Below are 18676 nucleotides of genomic sequence, written 5' to 3' on the forward strand. Positions count from 1 at the left end.
GTATTCCTCCATATGAAATCAGCTATGGGAAAAGGCCAATGCAGGTACCCCCATTTTTCACCAAAAGGGTCACCAAGATGCTCTCTGCTATGTGGATAGGTTGTAAATGGTAATGAAACAGTTGGAGAACATTTAAATACAGCCCAACCACCACTAATATGTGTGGAATCAAAGAAGATGCTTGAGAGCAGTTACTCCAGGAAGGGAAATACAGCTAATTTAAAATGTTCAAAGCATCAAGCAAGAGAATTCAATTCTTTCACAGCTGCTCTACCTCTCAATGTATAATAATATAGCATTTGGGGAACAGATTCAACCCAGTAACCCAGCCTCAGACGCGCAATATGCAGGTGAGCTTCGGCTCTTTGGAGGTATAAAAATGCAATAAATAAATAAATAAATAAATGATGTCTATGGCTACAAAATAAGGTTTGAGCTCACCACTTCAAAGCTGTTCATTCTTTTTCCTCACCAACTGCTGTCTAGTGTTTAACTCAGGTTGAAATATAATAATGTAGCATTTGGGAAGAAAGATACAACCTAATAAGCCAGCTCCAGAGGCCAAGATAGAGAAGATCTCCACGGCCACCATGTATTTCCCCTTGGTGCTTAGGTAGGTGGGCACAAAGGACACCCAAACACTGCAGAACACCAACATGCTGAAGGTGATCAGCTTGGCTTCATTGAAAGTATCGGGCAACTTTCTGGCAAAGAAAGCCACCGTGAAGCTGACGATAGCCAGAAAACTGATGTAGCCCAGGACAAGGTAGAACATGATGTCTGAGCCTTCATTGCATTGCACTATGATCTGCCCAATCTGGGACTGCATGTCAAACTCTGGGAAGGGGGGAGAGATTACAAACCACACTGCACAGATGCCAGCTTGGAGAAGAGAAGGGAGAATGATGACTGATACTGCCAGCCTCTTCCCAAGCCACTTTCTCATTCTGTTCCTGGGCTTTGTGGCCATGAAGGCCAAAACCACAGTGATGGTTTTGGCCAACACACAAGAAACTGCAATGGAGAAGACGATGCCAAACACAGTTTGCCTCAGAAGGCAAGTGACCATCCCAGGCCTCCCAATGAACAAGAAGGAGCAGAGGAAGCAGAGCAGCAGAGAACAGAGCAGGGCACACGTGATGCTCCAGTTGTTGGCTTTGACGATGGGAGTATTTTGATGTTGAATGAAGCTCCACGACACCACAACTGTGATTACAGAAAGGAAAAGAGCCGAGGAAACAAGAATTGCCCCCAAAGGCTCCTCATAGGCTAAGTAACTTATGACTTTAGGAATACACTGATCCTGGTTCTTGTTTGGATACTGATCTTCTGGGCACTTCTCACATTGGTCTGCATCTGAAAGTCATGAGAAAAGTCTCAGTATTTCCTGTTCTTAGGTGATGTCTACTAATTTTAATGGTGACAAACAAAACACATTATTGGGCTTAAACAACAAAGCTGTAGTATTCAGTTTCACCTTCACCTGCTTATGGTTATACATTCCAATATACACAATCACACACCCATAAAAATGACAGAATTAAGGCAGACACACATTTTTAAAGTTCTGGTACGTTTTCCATGTAAATAAGATGCTTTTCACTTACCTATTATTATTGAAATCATTTCTTTAGCACATTGAGAACAATCATAGCAACAGATTTGTTGTCCCTGCTGGATCAACATGCTATGTCCAGGGTGGCAGCTCTCGACACAGGTAGAACTGGGCAGCATCTAATGGTAACCACAAGGAAGGACATTTGGCTAAGCGAGTTTTTCCTCACTGCTCTAATTCTCAACTACACCTTTTTTGCCCTGGAACATTGCAAGTCCTTGGCCTTAGCTAGACCTAAGGTTTATCCTGGGATCATCCTGGGGTTGTCCCTTTTCATGTAAATGACACACAGGATATCCCTGGAGCAGGCAAGTATGACCCCGGGATGATCCTGGGATAAACCTTAGGTCTAGCTAAGGCCCTTGTGACCAGCATCTCAAGATGTTAAGATGTCAAGGAAGTACCACCTGAGAAACATCCATCACCATAATTTCTGGTGATAATTAATCTCACACATCTTGCTACTCACTTTCTTCCCCAAACGCACAGGTGGACAACTGGTTAAAAACTAACGCTTGCCAGTCACTCACTTGCTCTCTCTTTTCGGGTGGTGGTGAGGACTGGGCTTACTTGACATAATTCTCACACCCACCTAGAAGTAGAAGACAGGTGAGTTTACAGGCACTACTTTGCGTGTAGACCTGGTGGCCAGCAAGACCACATCACGCCAGTCCTTTTACAACTTCATTGGCAGCCAGTCCAGGTCCGGGCTCGATTCAAAGTACTGGTACTAACATTCAAAGCCCTAAATGATGTGGGGTGAGGTTATTTGAAGGAACTCCTCCTCCCATATGTACTTGCCCAGACCTTAAGATCTTCCCCTGCCAAAGGAAGTGAGGCAGATGGCTACTAGGAGGTGGGCTTTCTTTGCTGTAGTGCCTCAGCTGCGGAACGAGCTCCCCAGAGAAGTAAGCCTAGCACCTACACTGTACTCCTTTTATCGCCAGCTGAAGACCTTTTCATTTTCTCAGTATTTTAACACCAAATTTAACTTAAATTTAAGCTTTGCTGTTTTAATTCCGTATTTTAATCCTATATCAATTTCTGCTGTGCGGTTTTATCCTTGTTGTGCTTTTTATATTGTATTTTGTATTTGTGTTTTTAGATTGTTGGTTGTTTTATTATGCTATTCATGCTTTTAATTTTTGTGAACTGCCCAGAGAGCTTCGGCTATTGGGCGGTAAAAAAAAAGTAATAAACAAATAAATAAATAGTAAAAGGTGGTGATAATTTATTTATTTATTTATTTATTACATTTTTACACCGCCCAATAGCCAAAGCTCTCTGGGCGGTTCACAAAAATTAAAACCATTAAGAATATAATAAAACATCCAACAATCTAAAAACCCAAATACAAAATAAAATATAAAAAGCACAAACAGGATGAAACCACACAGCAGAAATTGATATAGGATTAAAATACAGAATTAAAACAGCAAAGTTTAAATTTAGGTGTTAAAATACTGAGAAAATAAAAAGGTCTTCAGCTGGCTACGAAAAGAACACAGTGTAGGCACCAGCGGATGTCTCTGGGGAGCTCATTCCACAGCTGGGGTGCGACAACAGAGAAAGCCCTCCTCCTAGTAGCCAATACTAATGGCAATACCATTGACGAAAGGGAGTCCCCATTCCCACGGCAAGAAGAGTAGGCCCACAAAACCCAATTGATCCTCAACTCTTGGTGTTGGCTTTGTAAATCTCATGATTTTTATCTCTGAAGCTTGAATCATCACTCCGATTCCAAAGCTTCTTGATTTATCTCCCATACCACCACTTCTGAGTTGCATATTGTCCACTCCATCATTACAGTTCATTATCCCAGTGATGCAGTTTATTCCATTGTCTGTGTCTCTGAATCCCAAATAGCATGTTCTTCCATGAGTGTACAGAAGGCCAATCCATACCAAGTTCATGCATGAATATTGCCATCATAGAAAATGTGAATTGTTTGATTGTACATCAGAGCGTTAAGTTTCTTCTCTTCTAAGTGCATACTGATGTTAACCATTCCATGCAAGAGCTTTGGGTACTATTAATTGTAGCTGGGTGCAACTATGGGAATTTGATGAGAGATCCAACTCTGATGCCTCTCAGAGTTTATAATAGTCATGAGGGTGTTGGGGCCAAAAGATGGGTTATAAATATTTTGATAACTATTAAAATAACTCCTTTGATGAGGGAACCGCATTGGCTGCCTACTTGCTATTCAGCCAGGTTTAAGGTTTTGGTACTAGTATCAAAGACCTAAACAACTTGGGACCAGGATACTTGAGAGAGAGCCTTCTTCCTTTCCAACCTGCCTGGACATTGAGATCATTAGAGAGCATGCTTCTGTTGGTTCCACATGGATCTATGGCTCAGTTGGAGTTCACCAGGAGAAGAGCCTTCAGTGTGGTGGCCCCTTTTCTTTGGAATTCCCTGCCCCTAGAGAGTTCCCTGCAGGCACCAACACTGTGCTGCTTCTAATGCCTCCTGAAAACAGTTCTTTCCCAGGAAGCATTCCATAACTGAGCAACCACAGCTTTTATTGGTATTCTGTTTTGAAATAAACAATATTAATATGCTGTTTTCATCCCTTTAAAACCTTTTTACTGTTTTATTTCTTATGTTCACCACTCCGGGATCTATTTTAGATATAGAACGGTATATAAAAATTGTAAATAAATAAATAATATCTCCACTTGATAACAGTATATGTGTGACTTTAGCTCTGCATTATTGAGCATCATTTATGGTGTGTGTGTGTGTGTGTTTGTGTGTGTGTGTGTGTGTGTGTGTGTCTGTGATGGGGAAGGAAATAATGTGAATTATACATTCTGAAGCACCTAGAAAGCATCACATAGCTATACATCTAAATATCTACAATTTAGTTGCTTCAAAAAATGATTTGAACTTCACAAAGATTTTAATAGGAATGGACCTCTACATTAAAGGGTAATTGCATTGCTTATCCTTGGCTTTGTACTTCCTGCTTCTTTTGCATTAGTATTGGCTGCACTACATGGGTGCAGAGGGTGACCATGTGGTTTGAATGCTTCCCCTCTAAGTGTGCTCCATTCAATTCCAATGAGACAGCACCATTTAGTGGGTGGTAATCCCACATTTTTGGATATTATCACATTAAAAGTGGTTCTTTTCATAGTTGGATTTTCAAGGAATAGCTCGAGAGAGATCCTGGTTGTTGACGACATCACGTAATTGACCCACAAACATCCCTGAGTGGTCAATCACGAGTGTGCCGTGTATCAGTCATTTATAGGAGCCCAAAATAGACATGAGCTGGCATTCCATTCTGTCTTTTCATCCACAAATAAAAAGTAATTATGCTCCAGATAATTGTGACCTTAAACAATCGTGTGTGTGTGTGTGTGCGCGTCTGTGTTGCCCAGGGTGAGGGGAGAGAATAACAAGCATACTTTGAGAAATAGGCATCTCTGACATATTTGAACATTATACAGGCTATGCTGATTGATGATGATGAGGATGATGACGATGAATGAAGAGGAGGAAGTAGTATGTAAGTAACACCCACCTGCTTAAACTTGGGGTTCCATGTAACAGCACTTGCATTGATTTTGAACTCTTTGCCTGCAGGAGCTTGAGGGTCCATCTTTCCAACTCGGACTCTCTGGAAGGATTGGTTGGGAAATGTGACCAGGTTGATGATATCAAATCCACTTGCAAGCTCCCATTTCTCATTGAAGGATATTTCTTCCTTTGCATTATTGTTAAATCTGATGTTCCTGAGAAAAGAGTGAAGCTAGATTGCAAGAATACAAACAAACAAAAATACAAATTAAGGCCAGTCTTGGGGAAAGGCTTAGCATTCTGTCTTTGAAATTTTGCCAAGTTGTGTCATGAGTACCATTTGTCTGGCATAAATCCACAAGATGATGTACTTTGCAGATACGCCACTTCTATTACAATAAAGTCTATCCAAAGGCAGAAGGCAGATCAATACTAACATTAATGTTCCTAACCTGCATTTGGGTTGCCTGACCATGGGAGGGCCATTGTAGGGGAGGGGGGAGGGGATAAGGAGACACTCCTCAAGACCTAGCATTGGTGGGGCTTTGTGGTGACACTGGCCAGAAGAGGGGCTGATGAGGCAATTTTAGCCTTTGGGGACCCTCATCTTGGCCTCTTTGAAGCATGACTGCCGGCAGAGAAGCTCCCAGCAGAGCGATTCCTTTTTTGCTCCTGCTGCCAGGGTGAATGGTCTTCTCCTGGAGGCAGCAGTTCTTAGGTGTGGCAGAAGAGCAGCCAGAGGGTTGTTGCCCCATTGTTTGGATCCCTACTCAATGACCCCCCTCAATTCAGCACTCATTGCTTTGGACATCAGGATGTGCCTGGGCCCCTTGGGCATGCCTATGTCTGGACACCAAGCCCACTTACTTACAGCACTTCTGTCTTGTTGGGATCCAGCTTCAGTTTATTAATGCTCATGCAGTCCATTACTGAATGCAAGAACTTCCATGGCTTCACCTGACTTTCATGACATTGGGCCTGTGCAGACAACACACTAAGCCATGGTCAAGCTTCCCAGCTTCTCCTCCCCATGGCTACCTGCAATGGCTGAACGTTCAGGAGGCTCCATTTCCCCCCATCTCCCCTTGCTCTCTTCAGGGCTCTTGATGAATCCATGGCATGGAGAGCATGTGCTACAGCATAAACAGCATTGGAGATACTGTAACTCCGGCTGGACATCGCCATTTCAAACCAAGGTCCATGGGGTCTTCCCAGCTTCTCCTCCCCGCTTTCCTTCTTTGGCAAATAAAGTTTATATTGTGAGAGCGAACAGAGAAACACACTAATCCAGAACTGCTGGATGAAATAATTCGTTGACTGAAATGGATTGATGCTCTCAAGAAAGTCCTGAAATCCTGGCACCAGATTTGTATGGAATGTAAATGACAAGGTGCCATTGAAAGTCCTTGTGGTGAGCATTGCCCCATTGGATGCAGCAGTGAAATCCCATTGAGCAGTTATGATCCATACCCTTTCCAATGGGCACTTATGAGAGAACTCAGCTGAGTACAAAACCATTCGTAAACCTTCCACAGACTGACCATCCCCATACACAAGGATCACAGTGATGTCACTCCACAAGGGGGCAGAACTACTTGGTAGAAATTCAAGCCGGGGCCTCAATTGAAACCCTCGATGGATGCAGGTAAGGGGGTGGGGGGTTGGCCCACCTGTTGCCACCAGCGCCACTGTCCATGCGGCGGCGGCAGAGCCAGGTAAGGGGGCAGGGAGGAGGTAGGCTTACCTGCAACCATCACAGGCTTCAATTGAGGCCCAATTGAAGCCTGTGGTGACGGACACAGGTAAGGGGTGGGGGTGTTGGCTTACCTTGCACCACCACCGGTGTCCATGCAGTGGCAGTGGTGCAGCCAGATCTCACTCCACAGAGCAGAGAGGGGGACGGGCGGGTCAGCCCATAAGTTCTGGATCAGACTGCTAGTGCTTTTGCAGCAAATGCAAGTGAATGTGTTTAAACCATGGTTATGTAACCACCAGGGTTAGTATTGGTTCACATGACATGATAAGACATAGATCACATAGCATGCTAAGCCTTAATTTTTGGCTCAAATGCATAACTAGCATGGCTTAGCATGTCAGCTCAACTGGGTCAAAGAGATGTAGAGGTGTATGTCCACCACATACTAATGGCTATGATGTCCAAATCCCTGGATAACCGGCAGCTTCCCATAGATATTAAAATGCATGAGGGACAAGATGGTCACCAGTGGAATGATCTAGAGCAAGTTTCAACGGCTCAAGGCGTAAGCAACTGGGACAACCTCTTGGAACTGACCCTGCAACAACTATTTGAACCTCACTTCACCACGCTTCAACTCCCAGCTCACAGAATTGGTTCAGAAGAATAACTTGGTTAGTAGTACAATAAGCCATTGAGAAGGTTACACTCCCATTATCTGTTTCCTGCCCTTTTATTGTGGTGACAAAGGCTAAACCAGGCCTAAAGCTGGATTGGAATAGATTTAGATAATCATTTCATTTTCATCCAAGGAAGCCTGGAATTGGACAGTCCCCTTGATTTTTATATAGATTTTTGCTCCCCTCCTTTGTTTTTAATGGTTCTACATTATTTTACGTTTTATGATTATGTTTCATTGCTGCAGCTACCTGCCACGGCTGAACGTTCAGGAGGCTCCATTTCCCCCTCTCTCCCATTGCTCTCTTCAGGGCTCTCGATGAATCCATGGCATGGAGAGCATGTGCTACAGCATAAACAGCATTGTAGATACTGTAACTCCGGCCAGACATTCCCATTTCAAACCAAGGTCCAGGGAGTCTTCCCAGCCTCTCTTCCCCAGTGCAGCTTTCCTTGTTTAGCACATAAATTTTATATTGTGGGAGTGAACAGAGAAACGCACTGGCCCAGAACTGCTGGATGAAATAAATCGTTGACTGAAACGGATTGATGCTCTCAAGAAAGTCTTGAAATCCTGGCACCAGATTTGTATGGAATGTAAATGACAAGGTGCCGTTGAAAGTCCTTGTGGTGAGCATTGCCCCAATGGATACAGCAGTGAAATCCCATTGAGCAGTTATGATCCATACTCTTTCCAATGGGCGCATATTAAAGAACTCAGCTGAGTACAAAACCATTCGTAAACCCTCCACGGACTGACCATCCCCATACACAAGGATCACATTGATGTCACTCAATAAGAGGGTATTACTAATTGGGAGCAATTTTCCTTGGATTATCTTATTTGGTAAATATTGTGTCACTGTTGGGATCACTTGAGTCCAAGCAATGCAGATAGTGTTCTGCAGAAGCCGTGGCCTCAGGGTCCGAAGGAAAGTTTCTCCGCTGTCATCCTCTGAAACAATGAGGCCAATCCAATTCCATCCAAAATGCTTGAGCAGCCCAACAATCCCGACATACTGAGGATCTTCATTTGGGACCATCCGGTAGAAAGAAGGGAACTGATTTTTATCACTCAACACTGGATCAAAGGAGCCATAGCTGAGCTAGTGGGAAAGATACAGTGAGTGATTGAATGAATGAGTGAGTGAGTGAGTGAGTGAGTGAGTGAGTGAGTGAATGGCATTCATTTTTTTCTCCTTTTTGGAAAGTGACACTGGACATGTGAAGGAAATGTGCTCAATTTTAAATGCTCAGTCCAGTTATTTGGCTGTTTTCATATTTGAGACCTAAACCATCATTTTTCCTGCATGTGGGAGCCACTTCTTTTGTGAATTCTGTTTTGTCACTAAGCTTTACCACCTCTCAGATCCCTCCCCTTCATTGACCCTGTTCAGATGACATGCTAAGCCACGGTGGTTAAGCATTTTTGAACTCAACATTATGGCTTAGCATGCTAGGTGATGTATGTCTTAGCGTGTCATGTGAACCAATACTAACCCTGGTTTAAACACATAACCAGTTTCAGTGGCTTCCCAACCCCAATTAACACTTGCTTCTTCTGTGCCACAAGAGTGTCGGCGAGTGAATGAGCCTTTGTGTGTGTGTGTGTCTGCCTGCCTGTGTGAGTTCCCTCATAAAATGAATCTTTACATGCCTTGAATGCTAAAGCTCCCACATTTAATCAACCCCCATTTTCCAGACTTCAAGATCTCTGAACGTGTCCTCCCTCTCTCTCCCCCTTCCTTCCTTCTTTTTGGCCCCACATTGTCGAGAACACCAACACTAACCAATTTTGTAAAGGCACCCTCAATACTTCTTCAAAAATTCAAATGAGCCTGAAGCCCACAAAAGTAGCCTTCCTCTGCTTTATGCACATACCTGTGGAATCTTGAAGATATTTAAGATATTGGCCATCTGGATGGATGTTTGGGAGTTGAGCCCACCAAGGGCAGCCATGGGTTCCTCTTTCCTGTTACATTTGTAAGTAGAAGGATTCCTCAGTCCTCTGAATAGCAGATCCAGAGTGGTCCAGTAAGTCCATATTGCATTGAAAAAATTGTCATAGATTTTGGCTCCCAGTGTGCTGTTGGGTAATAACTTGGCGTCTTTGTTGATCCCACCCATGGCAAAAACAAAAGCAAGGACATGCTGGTAGTTTTTAGGGATCATCCTGAAATAAGATTTCAATGTAGACTTCGATCCTTACATCACAGAATCAAGTGTGTTACAGCTTACATTATGATGTATCCATCTGTGGTGAGGGTGGGCAACTACTGGTCCTCCAAATGTGGGCCAAAACATACCACTCTGATCAGCCCAAGTCAATTGTAAGTGATCATGGGAGTTTTAGGGCAAAGCAATTGGAAGACCATAAGTTGCCCTCCCCTGATCTAAGTAAATGAGATGTTGCTGCAATAATTAATCTATATATATATATATATATATATATATATATATATATATATATATATATTAAAATATACTTACTTGTATCATATATATTTATTTTAAAATATATATGATATAAGAATAACCTTCTCAGGCAATGTAAACAGCACAGCCAGTAGGATGAATTGGCTCCCGGGTTTGGTTTAGATACAAAAAACCCAAGTTCTCCAAACATCTTTCCTTTTGTAAAGTTTACTAAGGCTTAATCTACACCTGGAGGCCTTCCAGGAGTGGGAAGAGATGGTCATTGGGATTTGCGCTTACGGGAACATCCCTCAGGGGCCACACATCAGCGACTTTTCCCTGAAGTAAAGGAGGGCCATTCTGGGGTACAATTGTGTTTTTTCTTAAAGCAGAGGCATTTGCGCAACAGTGCGGGCATGATCCTCCGCGAAGGTGCATTTTGAAAAACACACACAATGAAGAAAGATGGCGAAAATGCTCTCCCCCTTACCCCAGAGGCCCATGGACTCTGCCTGCACAGCTCCTTGCCTGTTTCCTGAGCCCTGCTACTCATGGGGAAGACGGAGGACCTGAGGAGAGAGAGCCACACCGCCTGTGAACCTTGGAATTGTTCCAGGACCAAAAAGAAAACATGGACAAAAGCAATCCTAGATATCCCGGAAGAACTGACTGGTCATACCCGGTTCATCCCTAGAACAGCTGTGCAGCATTTGGACCCGCAGCGCTGAACTTGAGTGCACTCTGGGATAAATAGCAGTTGTAGCTTAGGCCTAAGTGTTGGGTTGTTGTGAGGATATATTGTTATTTTAAAGTTTTGCGAAGAAGCATGCAATAATACAAAGTAAGAAGTGGCTAGAACTAGGGGTGTGCACAGACCCCCGCTCCGCTTCACTTGCAGATCCGTGATTTTTGGAGCGGGCCGCTTCGCCCCGCCCCCGCTCCACCCACTTCCACTCCGCTCCGCTCGGAGCTCCAGATCCGGATCGGAGCTCCGTTTCCCCCCCCTTAGGGTTGCATTGAAAGCTTAAAAAGTATACAACTTTTTTTCTGTTCAAGTTAGAAACCTCATGTTTGGCACCATGACACCTCATGGGGGTATACACACGCACACCAAGTTTCAAGGTAATCCCATCATCCCCTGATTTTTGGGGAATTTTTGAAAATCAGGCACCCCATTCACACCCCTTTCCATAGCTCCATCAATTTGCACGTTAGAAACCTCAAGCTAGCCACCATGACAGCTTATCCAGGGATACACATGGATGCCAAGTTTCAAGGCAATCCCATCATCCCCTTACTTTTGGGGAATTTTTGAAAATCGGGCACCCCATTCACACCCCTTTCCATAACTCCGTCAATTTGCACGTTAGAAACCTCAAACTCGCCACCATGACAGCTTATCCAGGTATACATACACACGCCAAGACTCAAGGCAGTCCCATCATCCCCTGATTTTTGGGGAATTTATGAAAATCCAACACCCATTCACACCCCTTTCCAATAGCTCCGTCAATTTGCACGTTAAAAAAACCTCAAACTCACCACCATGACAGCTTATCCAGGGATACATACGCCGCACGCCGAGACTCAAGGCAGTCCCATCATCCCCTGTTTTTTGGTGGGGCTTAAACCTGCAGACCTCTCAATGGGGCCATTTCAAAGGAAATCCCAACATGCCATGAACTGGGGAGTAGAGAACAACCTATATGAATCTTCTTCCACACTTGAAAAATGGATTTGGAACTTGAGCACAGGAAGGAGTGCCCCTGAGTCAAAGCCACACACACACAACATCCCTGCAAGGCGGGCAGGGGAGGAGAGAGGGAAGGCAGGCAGGCAGGCAGCAGCCATTTCTGGGGGCATAAGGAAGTGAGCCAAGGATAAGACAGTAATGCATATAAAATGGAATAAATAAATAAATAAATAAATAAACGAAGGAGGGGTGGAATTAAAAGCAGCAGTGTTGCTGAATAAACAACAAGAAGAACTTTTTTAAAAAGGCTATATCTGTCTTTTACCAGCAATAGGGGGACGTGCCCGGTGGAGAGGGAAGCAGCTGCCAGTTCAGCTCAAGAAAGCCATTGCTTCACCAACAGCTCTGAGAAGTAAACACCCACTTCAACTCATAATAGGCATTGCTCCACCACTAAGAAGTAAACACTCACTTCGACTCATGATAGGCATTGCTCCACCGTTTTACTCTCTTTGGAAGGTTCTGATGGCCTTCCAGTGCAGGAGAGAGTGGGGGCACGTCCACGATGAGATGCCCTAGGGGAGCTCATCCCCTTGCACCACATCTTTTCAGTTGTTCCCCAAAGTTAGGGTGGGTAGCAGTGCTGTGTTTCTATCTCTTATTCTTGGCTTAGTATATGATTTCAGGTTGTGTTTGTGCATTTGGTGGGGCTACTGTGTTAAAAAACACTGGGAAAAGTCCGTTCAGATTAAGAAAGAGAGGTTTCTCAGAATCCCAAGTTACTCGTTTTGCCTATGCCCTCCTCTAACTTTGGGATCATGTGATCATGACCGGGAGCTGACTCTGCCCCTCAGCCCTTTGAAAAAGGTATTTTTCCCGCCGATTTTTTAAAAAATTCTAGCGCGTGACCCGCACGAAGCAGAGAGGTGAGAGTAGTCTCAAAATGACCCCCATCCACGACTCTCTGTGCACAAGAATTTCCAGAATGATAGCTTCAAAAACAACCTAGTTATCCGCGATTATTTCCCGCAATGCAATCCTATGGCGAAATGTTTTCAAGATGGCGACCGGAGCGCTCCGCCTGAACTAGGAGCTCCGAAAAATGGTCGCTTCTCTTCGCCTTGCTTCTAGTGGTCCGCGGCCCGCTTCTACTCCGCCTCTGGGTAAGGCCGAGCAGGCCAATCCGCTACTGCTTCTCCGCTCCAAATCGGAGCGGAGCACATGCCTAGCCAGAACACAACCCACATGGTGGCTGGCAGATTGAACTGTTCTTCCTGCCCTTCTTTCTACCTAATGGTTGATCTGCCCAAGGGTTGAGCAAACCCAGGAGAAACATTTCTTTCCCTCTCTCCTTCTCCTCCTCTCCCGTCTCTCTTTAAGACTCAACTTCTTTCCACCTTTTTTCTCCTTTACCCGTCTCTCACTATAAACACGTCCTTTCCTCTTTCTCTCTTCCCTCCTTGCTCTTTATTATTACAAGAACAATACAAGAATTCGGCAGAAATTTCTGCTCAACCTGTAAACACCCCCCCCCCCCAAGTGCAGAAAACTCTGTTTGTATTTTGGGAAGTGACATGCTCGTAGGTGCTTAGATGGATAGGGATGAAATCAGCTTGGCGTCTTTGTGTTTGTAACAACTTGCACACAGGAAGCTTCCTTACACAAACTCAGAATATTGGTCCATTGATCTCAATATTGACCTCATCTACATCATGCAGGATACTGAACTATGAAAGTGGTATATAAAAGACAGGATCAAAACTACTGCTTTATAAGGGTATTGTAGTCCTCTATTCCTCTATTTTTTAATATATATTTTTTCTAATGCACCAAGGATTGCATTACTCTCACTGCAAGAAGATCTTAAATGTAGTAAAGAAATTAAGGAACAGATAACGAATTTGCTGACGGCTGCAAGGTTAATCGTAGCTAGGAACTGAAGGACTCAAGGAAATTATTGTATTGAAGAATGGTATAAAGAAGTGTGGGATATTGCTATTAATGATAAATTGACATGTAATATTAAAATGAAAAGAGGTATAGTAAAAACGAATGATTTTGAGGGAATTTGGAAAAAGTTCCTAGTATTTGTGTTTTCTAAGGGAAGCGGGAAACCACCAACAGAAGAAACTATGAGTTTTTGGAAACAGGAATGAGATCCCGAGGTGGGGGGTGCACTTTTATGTTGAGTGTGAATATGTTTAATAGATTAAGCTTGAATATATGATACAAATGCTATTTTATGTTTATGTACTATGTTCCTTTTTTTTGGTAATTGTGTTGTAAAAGTTAATATTTTTTTTTTAAAAAAAGAATAGTGGTATTGAAGTGCACTGACAACTGTTGGGTCCCATGACACATACCAAATACCACTTTCATACTGCTATGTACTGCTTGGTGTGGCTCCTGCCTTTTATATACCACTTTCTTAGTGCGATATCCTGCATGGTGTTAATGAGCCCATTGTCTACATGTAGACTCACAACTGCTTTCCAGGACCACACCATTATGTTTGGAATGATTGAAGTAAATAGAGCCTGATTGAATTTAAAAACTTTGCTGATTGCCTCAAACCCAGCATATTGAACCAACTCTATTATGAATCTATTGAAGTGGTTTTTTTTTCCATCTATACATCACATTACTGGTTACTAGGCATGTGCTCCGCTCCGATTAGGAGCGGAGAAGCAGTAGCAGATTGGCCTACTCCGCCTTACCCAGAGGCGGAGTAGAAGCGGGCCGCGGACCCCTAGAAGCAAGGCGAAAAGGAGCGGCCATTTTTCGGAGCTCCTAGTTCAGGCGGACCGCTCCGGTCGCCATCTTGAAAACATTTCGCCATAGGATTGCATTGCAGGAAATAATCGCGGATAACTGGGTTGTTTTTGAAGCTATCGTTCTGGAAATTCTTGTGCACAGAGAGTCGTGGATGGGGGTCATTTTGAGACTACTCTCACCTCTCTGCGTTGTGCGGGTCACGTGCTATATTTTTTAAAAAATCGAGTCAACAAACAGTGACAGCGCGGCTCAAACGGCGGTTTTTGGCTTTTCGCCCATAGGATTGCATTGCGGGAAAGAATCGGGGATAACTGGAGGGGGGTTTAAGCTATCATTCTGAAACTTCTTGTGTACAGAGAGTCGTGGATGGGGGTCATTTTGAGACTACTCTTACCTCTCTGCGTCGTGTGGGTCGCGTGCTATATTTTTTTAAATATCGGGTCAACAAACAGGGACAGCGTGGCTCAAACGGCGGTTTTCGGCTTTTCGCCCATAGGATTGCATTGCGGGAAAGAATCGTGGATAACTGGGTTTTTTTTTTAAGCTATCATTCTGAAAATTCTTGTGCACAGAGAGTCGTGGATGGGGGTCATTTTGAGACTACTCTCACCTCTCTACGTTGTGCGGGTCGCGTGCTAGAATTTTTTAAAAATCGGGTCAACAAACGGTTTGGTTTTTTTTTTATTTTTGAAGCGATGACAGGCACATTCAACTCCCAATCCTGATGAGAATTGATCTCCTCATGAAGCATCCTCCAATCCCAGCTTTCGAGGAGGGGGACTAAGGCAGAGTCATCCTGAGATCTTTGAGCTCTCAGCGTCTTGTGGGTTTAGCGTTCGTTAGCTGCTGCTGTGTACTTTGGAGATAGATTAGGATTTTAGCTTCGCGCATGTGTTTGTTTGCTTCTTTCTGACTTTTTGCTTAGTTTGCTCTGTGTTTTTCCCTTACTTTGATTTAATATAAACTTTATTTTTAAATTTTGGAGTGTGTGTTTGTTTGGTTGGTTCGTTTCCCCCCTCCCCTCTCTTAAAGCCTGATTTTGTGTAGTGCAACAGCCACAGATTGAGCATTTTGGGGAAAGCATACACACACTTCTTGTCCCATTTCCCTACATTTAGTAATATTCTTAAACATATTATTATATTCTTATACATGGACACATGGATAAGCTATCATGGTGCCGAGTTTGAGGTTTCTAACGTGCAAATTGACGGAGCTATCCCAAGGGGTGTGAATTAGGGTTATGGGTGGTGCATTAGAGGTTAGAGCCGCGCCAAAAATCAGGGGATGATGGGACTGCCTTGAGTCTGGGCATCCATGTGGACACATGGATAAGCTGTCCTGGTGCCGAGTTTGAGGTTTCTAACGTGCAAATTGACGGAGCTATCCCAAGGGGTCTGAATGGGGTGCCCGATTTTCAAAAATTTGCCAAAAATCAGGGGATGATGGGATTTGCTTGAAACTTGGCGTGCGTGTGGACACGTGGATAAGCTTTCATGGTGCCGAGTTTGAGGTTTCTAACTTTAACAAAAAAAGTTGTATAATTTTTTAGCTTTCAATGCAACCCTATGGGGGAAAAAACGGAGCTCCGATCCGGATACGGAGCTCCGAGCGGAGCGGAGTGGAAGTGGGTGGAGCGGGGGCGGGGCGAAGCGGCCTGCTCCAAAAATGGTGGATCTGCAAGTGAAGCGGAGCGGGGGGTCCGTGCACTCCCCTACTGGCTACCATCTGCCCCAGGAGGCGCTAATCTGATTTCAGGAAAATCCAAATTTAAAAGGAATCATGTCAAACCCCATCTTCTGGCTGAAAATTTGCTAACACTCACTGAATACAGACTGCTTAAAGCCATGGAACCACAGAGCTATTGCAGTGTGCAAAGTGTGTCACTCAATGTGTACAATGTGTAAATGGGAAGTAAAATAAGACCACTTGAATTCAAACATGAAACTCCACTTCCCAGAGCAAAACACGTAGCTTATCAATTCATGCATATGCAATGCAGACATTATTTGCTTGAATTCAGCGGAGGGTTAAATGGCAATGCCCTGTTTCCTTCCAGCTAAAAGCGGTATAAAGGAAATTAGCCTGAATCTATGGCCCTTTGTACACCTAAGGATTATCCCAGGAAAATGGAGGGATCATCCCTGCTTGCTCCCGGGACCCCCTGTGTGTCATTTGGATGCACAGGGATGATCCGGGCATGTTCCCAGGGGGAAAAGGTAGGTGTAGAAATGGCCTATATCAGCATGACAAAAACAATAATGGGAGAGTGGAGGAAGAGGGAATCATGTATTTTGTAGTGATGACAATGATCATATATTCCAGTAGAGCATTTCAAAGAAAATGAAAAGAAAGAACTACTTACATGCCAACATAGGAGGAAACTGGATTTTCAACAAACCCAGGCGGAATCACTTTAATAAGTGCAAGAGATACAAATTCAGCAATGGTTATCTCATTTGCCCGACTATATGAATGATTTTGAGTTGTCGTCTGCCATCTACAGATGGTGGAATTCAGACTCTTGCTAAAAGAATTATGTAGCAGCAGCAAAATCAAAGTGAGTGCTAAAAAATCTTGCCCGAACTCCTGGCTGCAGGTCTCCATGGCCACCTATTCACTTGCTCAACTAGCCTTTGTCCCGGTAAGAGTTACAGACAACTTAACTTCAGAAGGATGAAGAGATTTCACCTATGCACCAATAGAGGCCTCTTTGTCTGTATCACAGCTCATGTGGACACAATATCAAATTGACATTCCAGGCGAGGATAGTGCATGTGGTTTGGGATGAGGTCTTTAGTACACTGTGCACCAAATAAACACATCAAAGCTAAAATGGGCAGGTTCGGAACGGATTCCACACATGGCTGTTTGATGCCAATGGGGTTTTCAAAAATTGCAGTGCTGATCACAGTAATTTCCTTTTTTAAGTGTTAATTACATGGCAAATCATTGTTGTTCCAATCTACTCAGGTCTTGACACAAGCAAAGATAAAATTTCTCTATAATCCCACAATACCTCTGCTATTCTATAGGAAATCATACTTTAAAAAAGGATACTAATGTCTCTTGGATAGTTGGCCCTAACAGAGGAATTGGGACCTGACCAGTGGGAGGAAAGGAAATTCAACTTAATAAATCACATTATCAATCCACATGTGGCCAGCCTATTTATTTATTTATTTATTTATTACATTTTTATACCGCCCAATAGCCGAAGCTCTCTGGGCGGTTCACAAAAATTAAAACCACAATAAAACACCCAACAGGTTAAAACACAATTACGAAATACAGTATAAAAAGCGCAACCAGGATAAAACCACACAGCAAAGTTGATATAAGATTAAAATACAGAGTTAAAACAGTAAAATTTAAATTTAAGTTAAAATTAAGTGTTAAAATACTGAGTGAATAAAAAGGTCTTCAGCTGGCGACGATAGCAGTACAGTGTAGGCGCCAGGCGGACCTTTCTGGGGAGCTCGTTCCACAACCGGGGTGCCACAGCAGAGAAAGCCCTCCTCCTAGCCTAATCTCCCATTTATTTATTTATTTACAATATTTATATACTGCTCCCAATTGAAAATTTAAGAGTGGTTTACAAGACAAAATAAGATAAAAACAAAATAAAACACTTCAAAATAGATTTTTTTAAAAGAAAATTTACAGTGAACTATGGCTGGTCATTAAGGAAAGGCTTCTTGCAATAATGATGTTTTCAGGAGGCGCTGAAAGGAATACAAAGTTGGCGCCTCCCTCCAGAGGCAGGGAGTTCCATAGTAAGGGAGGCACCACGCTGAAGGCTCTTCCACTGGTGGACTCCAATCAGAGGATGGGTCTTTGTGGAACCACCAGGAGCATGCCCTTGGATGATCTCAGTGACCAGGCAGGTTGGTAGGGGAGAAGGCATTCTCTCAGGTATGCAATCTTTTAAAAAGTAGATCAGGGATAGTGAATCGTGGGCCCTCCAGGTGTTGTTGGGCTCCATCAGCCCCAGAAAGCATGGTCAACAGTAGGGATGTGCTCCGCTCCGATTAGGAGCGTAGAAGCAGTAGCGGATTGGCCTGCTCCACCTTACCCAGAGGCGGAGTAGGAGCGGACCGCGGACCCCCTAGAAGCAAGGCGAAGAGAAGCGACCATTTTTCGGAGCTCCGAGTTCAGGCGGAGCGCTCCGGTCGCCATCTTGAAAACATTTCGCCATAGGATTGCATTGCGGCAAATAATCGCGCATAACTACGTTGTTTTTGAAGCTATCATTCTGGAAATTCTTGTGCACAGA

General features: G+C 43.7%; 1 protein-coding gene across 1 annotated transcript; it reads right to left on the minus strand.

The window, feature by feature from the left end:
* Positions 1 to 445: 445 nt before the first annotated feature.
* On the minus strand, positions 446 to 9644 carry LOC134405694 (vomeronasal type-2 receptor 116-like). Its single transcript, XM_063136938.1, has 5 exons — positions 9399 to 9644; positions 8207 to 8623; positions 5148 to 5375; positions 2186 to 2207; positions 446 to 1356 (listed from the first exon to the last, which is right to left on the minus strand). The coding sequence occupies exons 1-5, from the start codon at positions 9642 to 9644 to the stop codon at positions 446 to 448; spliced, it is 1824 nt and encodes a 607-aa protein (XP_062993008.1).
* Positions 9645 to 18676: the final 9032 nt, after the last annotated feature.

Source organism: Elgaria multicarinata, chromosome 11 (genome assembly GCF_023053635.1).
Source record: "Elgaria multicarinata webbii isolate HBS135686 ecotype San Diego chromosome 11, rElgMul1.1.pri, whole genome shotgun sequence".
Taxonomy (NCBI): Eukaryota; Metazoa; Chordata; class Lepidosauria; order Squamata; family Anguidae; genus Elgaria; species Elgaria multicarinata.

What these genes read in the sequence shown, in the direction of transcription:
- LOC134405694 (XM_063136938.1), bottom strand. Translation starts at nt 9,644, where the DNA reads ATGGGTGGGATCAACAAAGACGCCAAGTTATTACCCAACAGCACACTG. An exon ending in ATATCTTCAAGATTCCACAG is followed by an intron (nt 8,624 to 9,398) that starts GTATGTGCATAA and finishes CTTTCCCACTAG; the next exon opens with CTCAGCTATGGCTCCTTTGA. An exon ending in GGGTGTGAGAATTATGTCAA is followed by an intron (nt 1,357 to 2,185) that starts GTAAGCCCAGTC and finishes CATGACTTTCAG; the next exon opens with ATGCAGACCAATGTGAGAAG.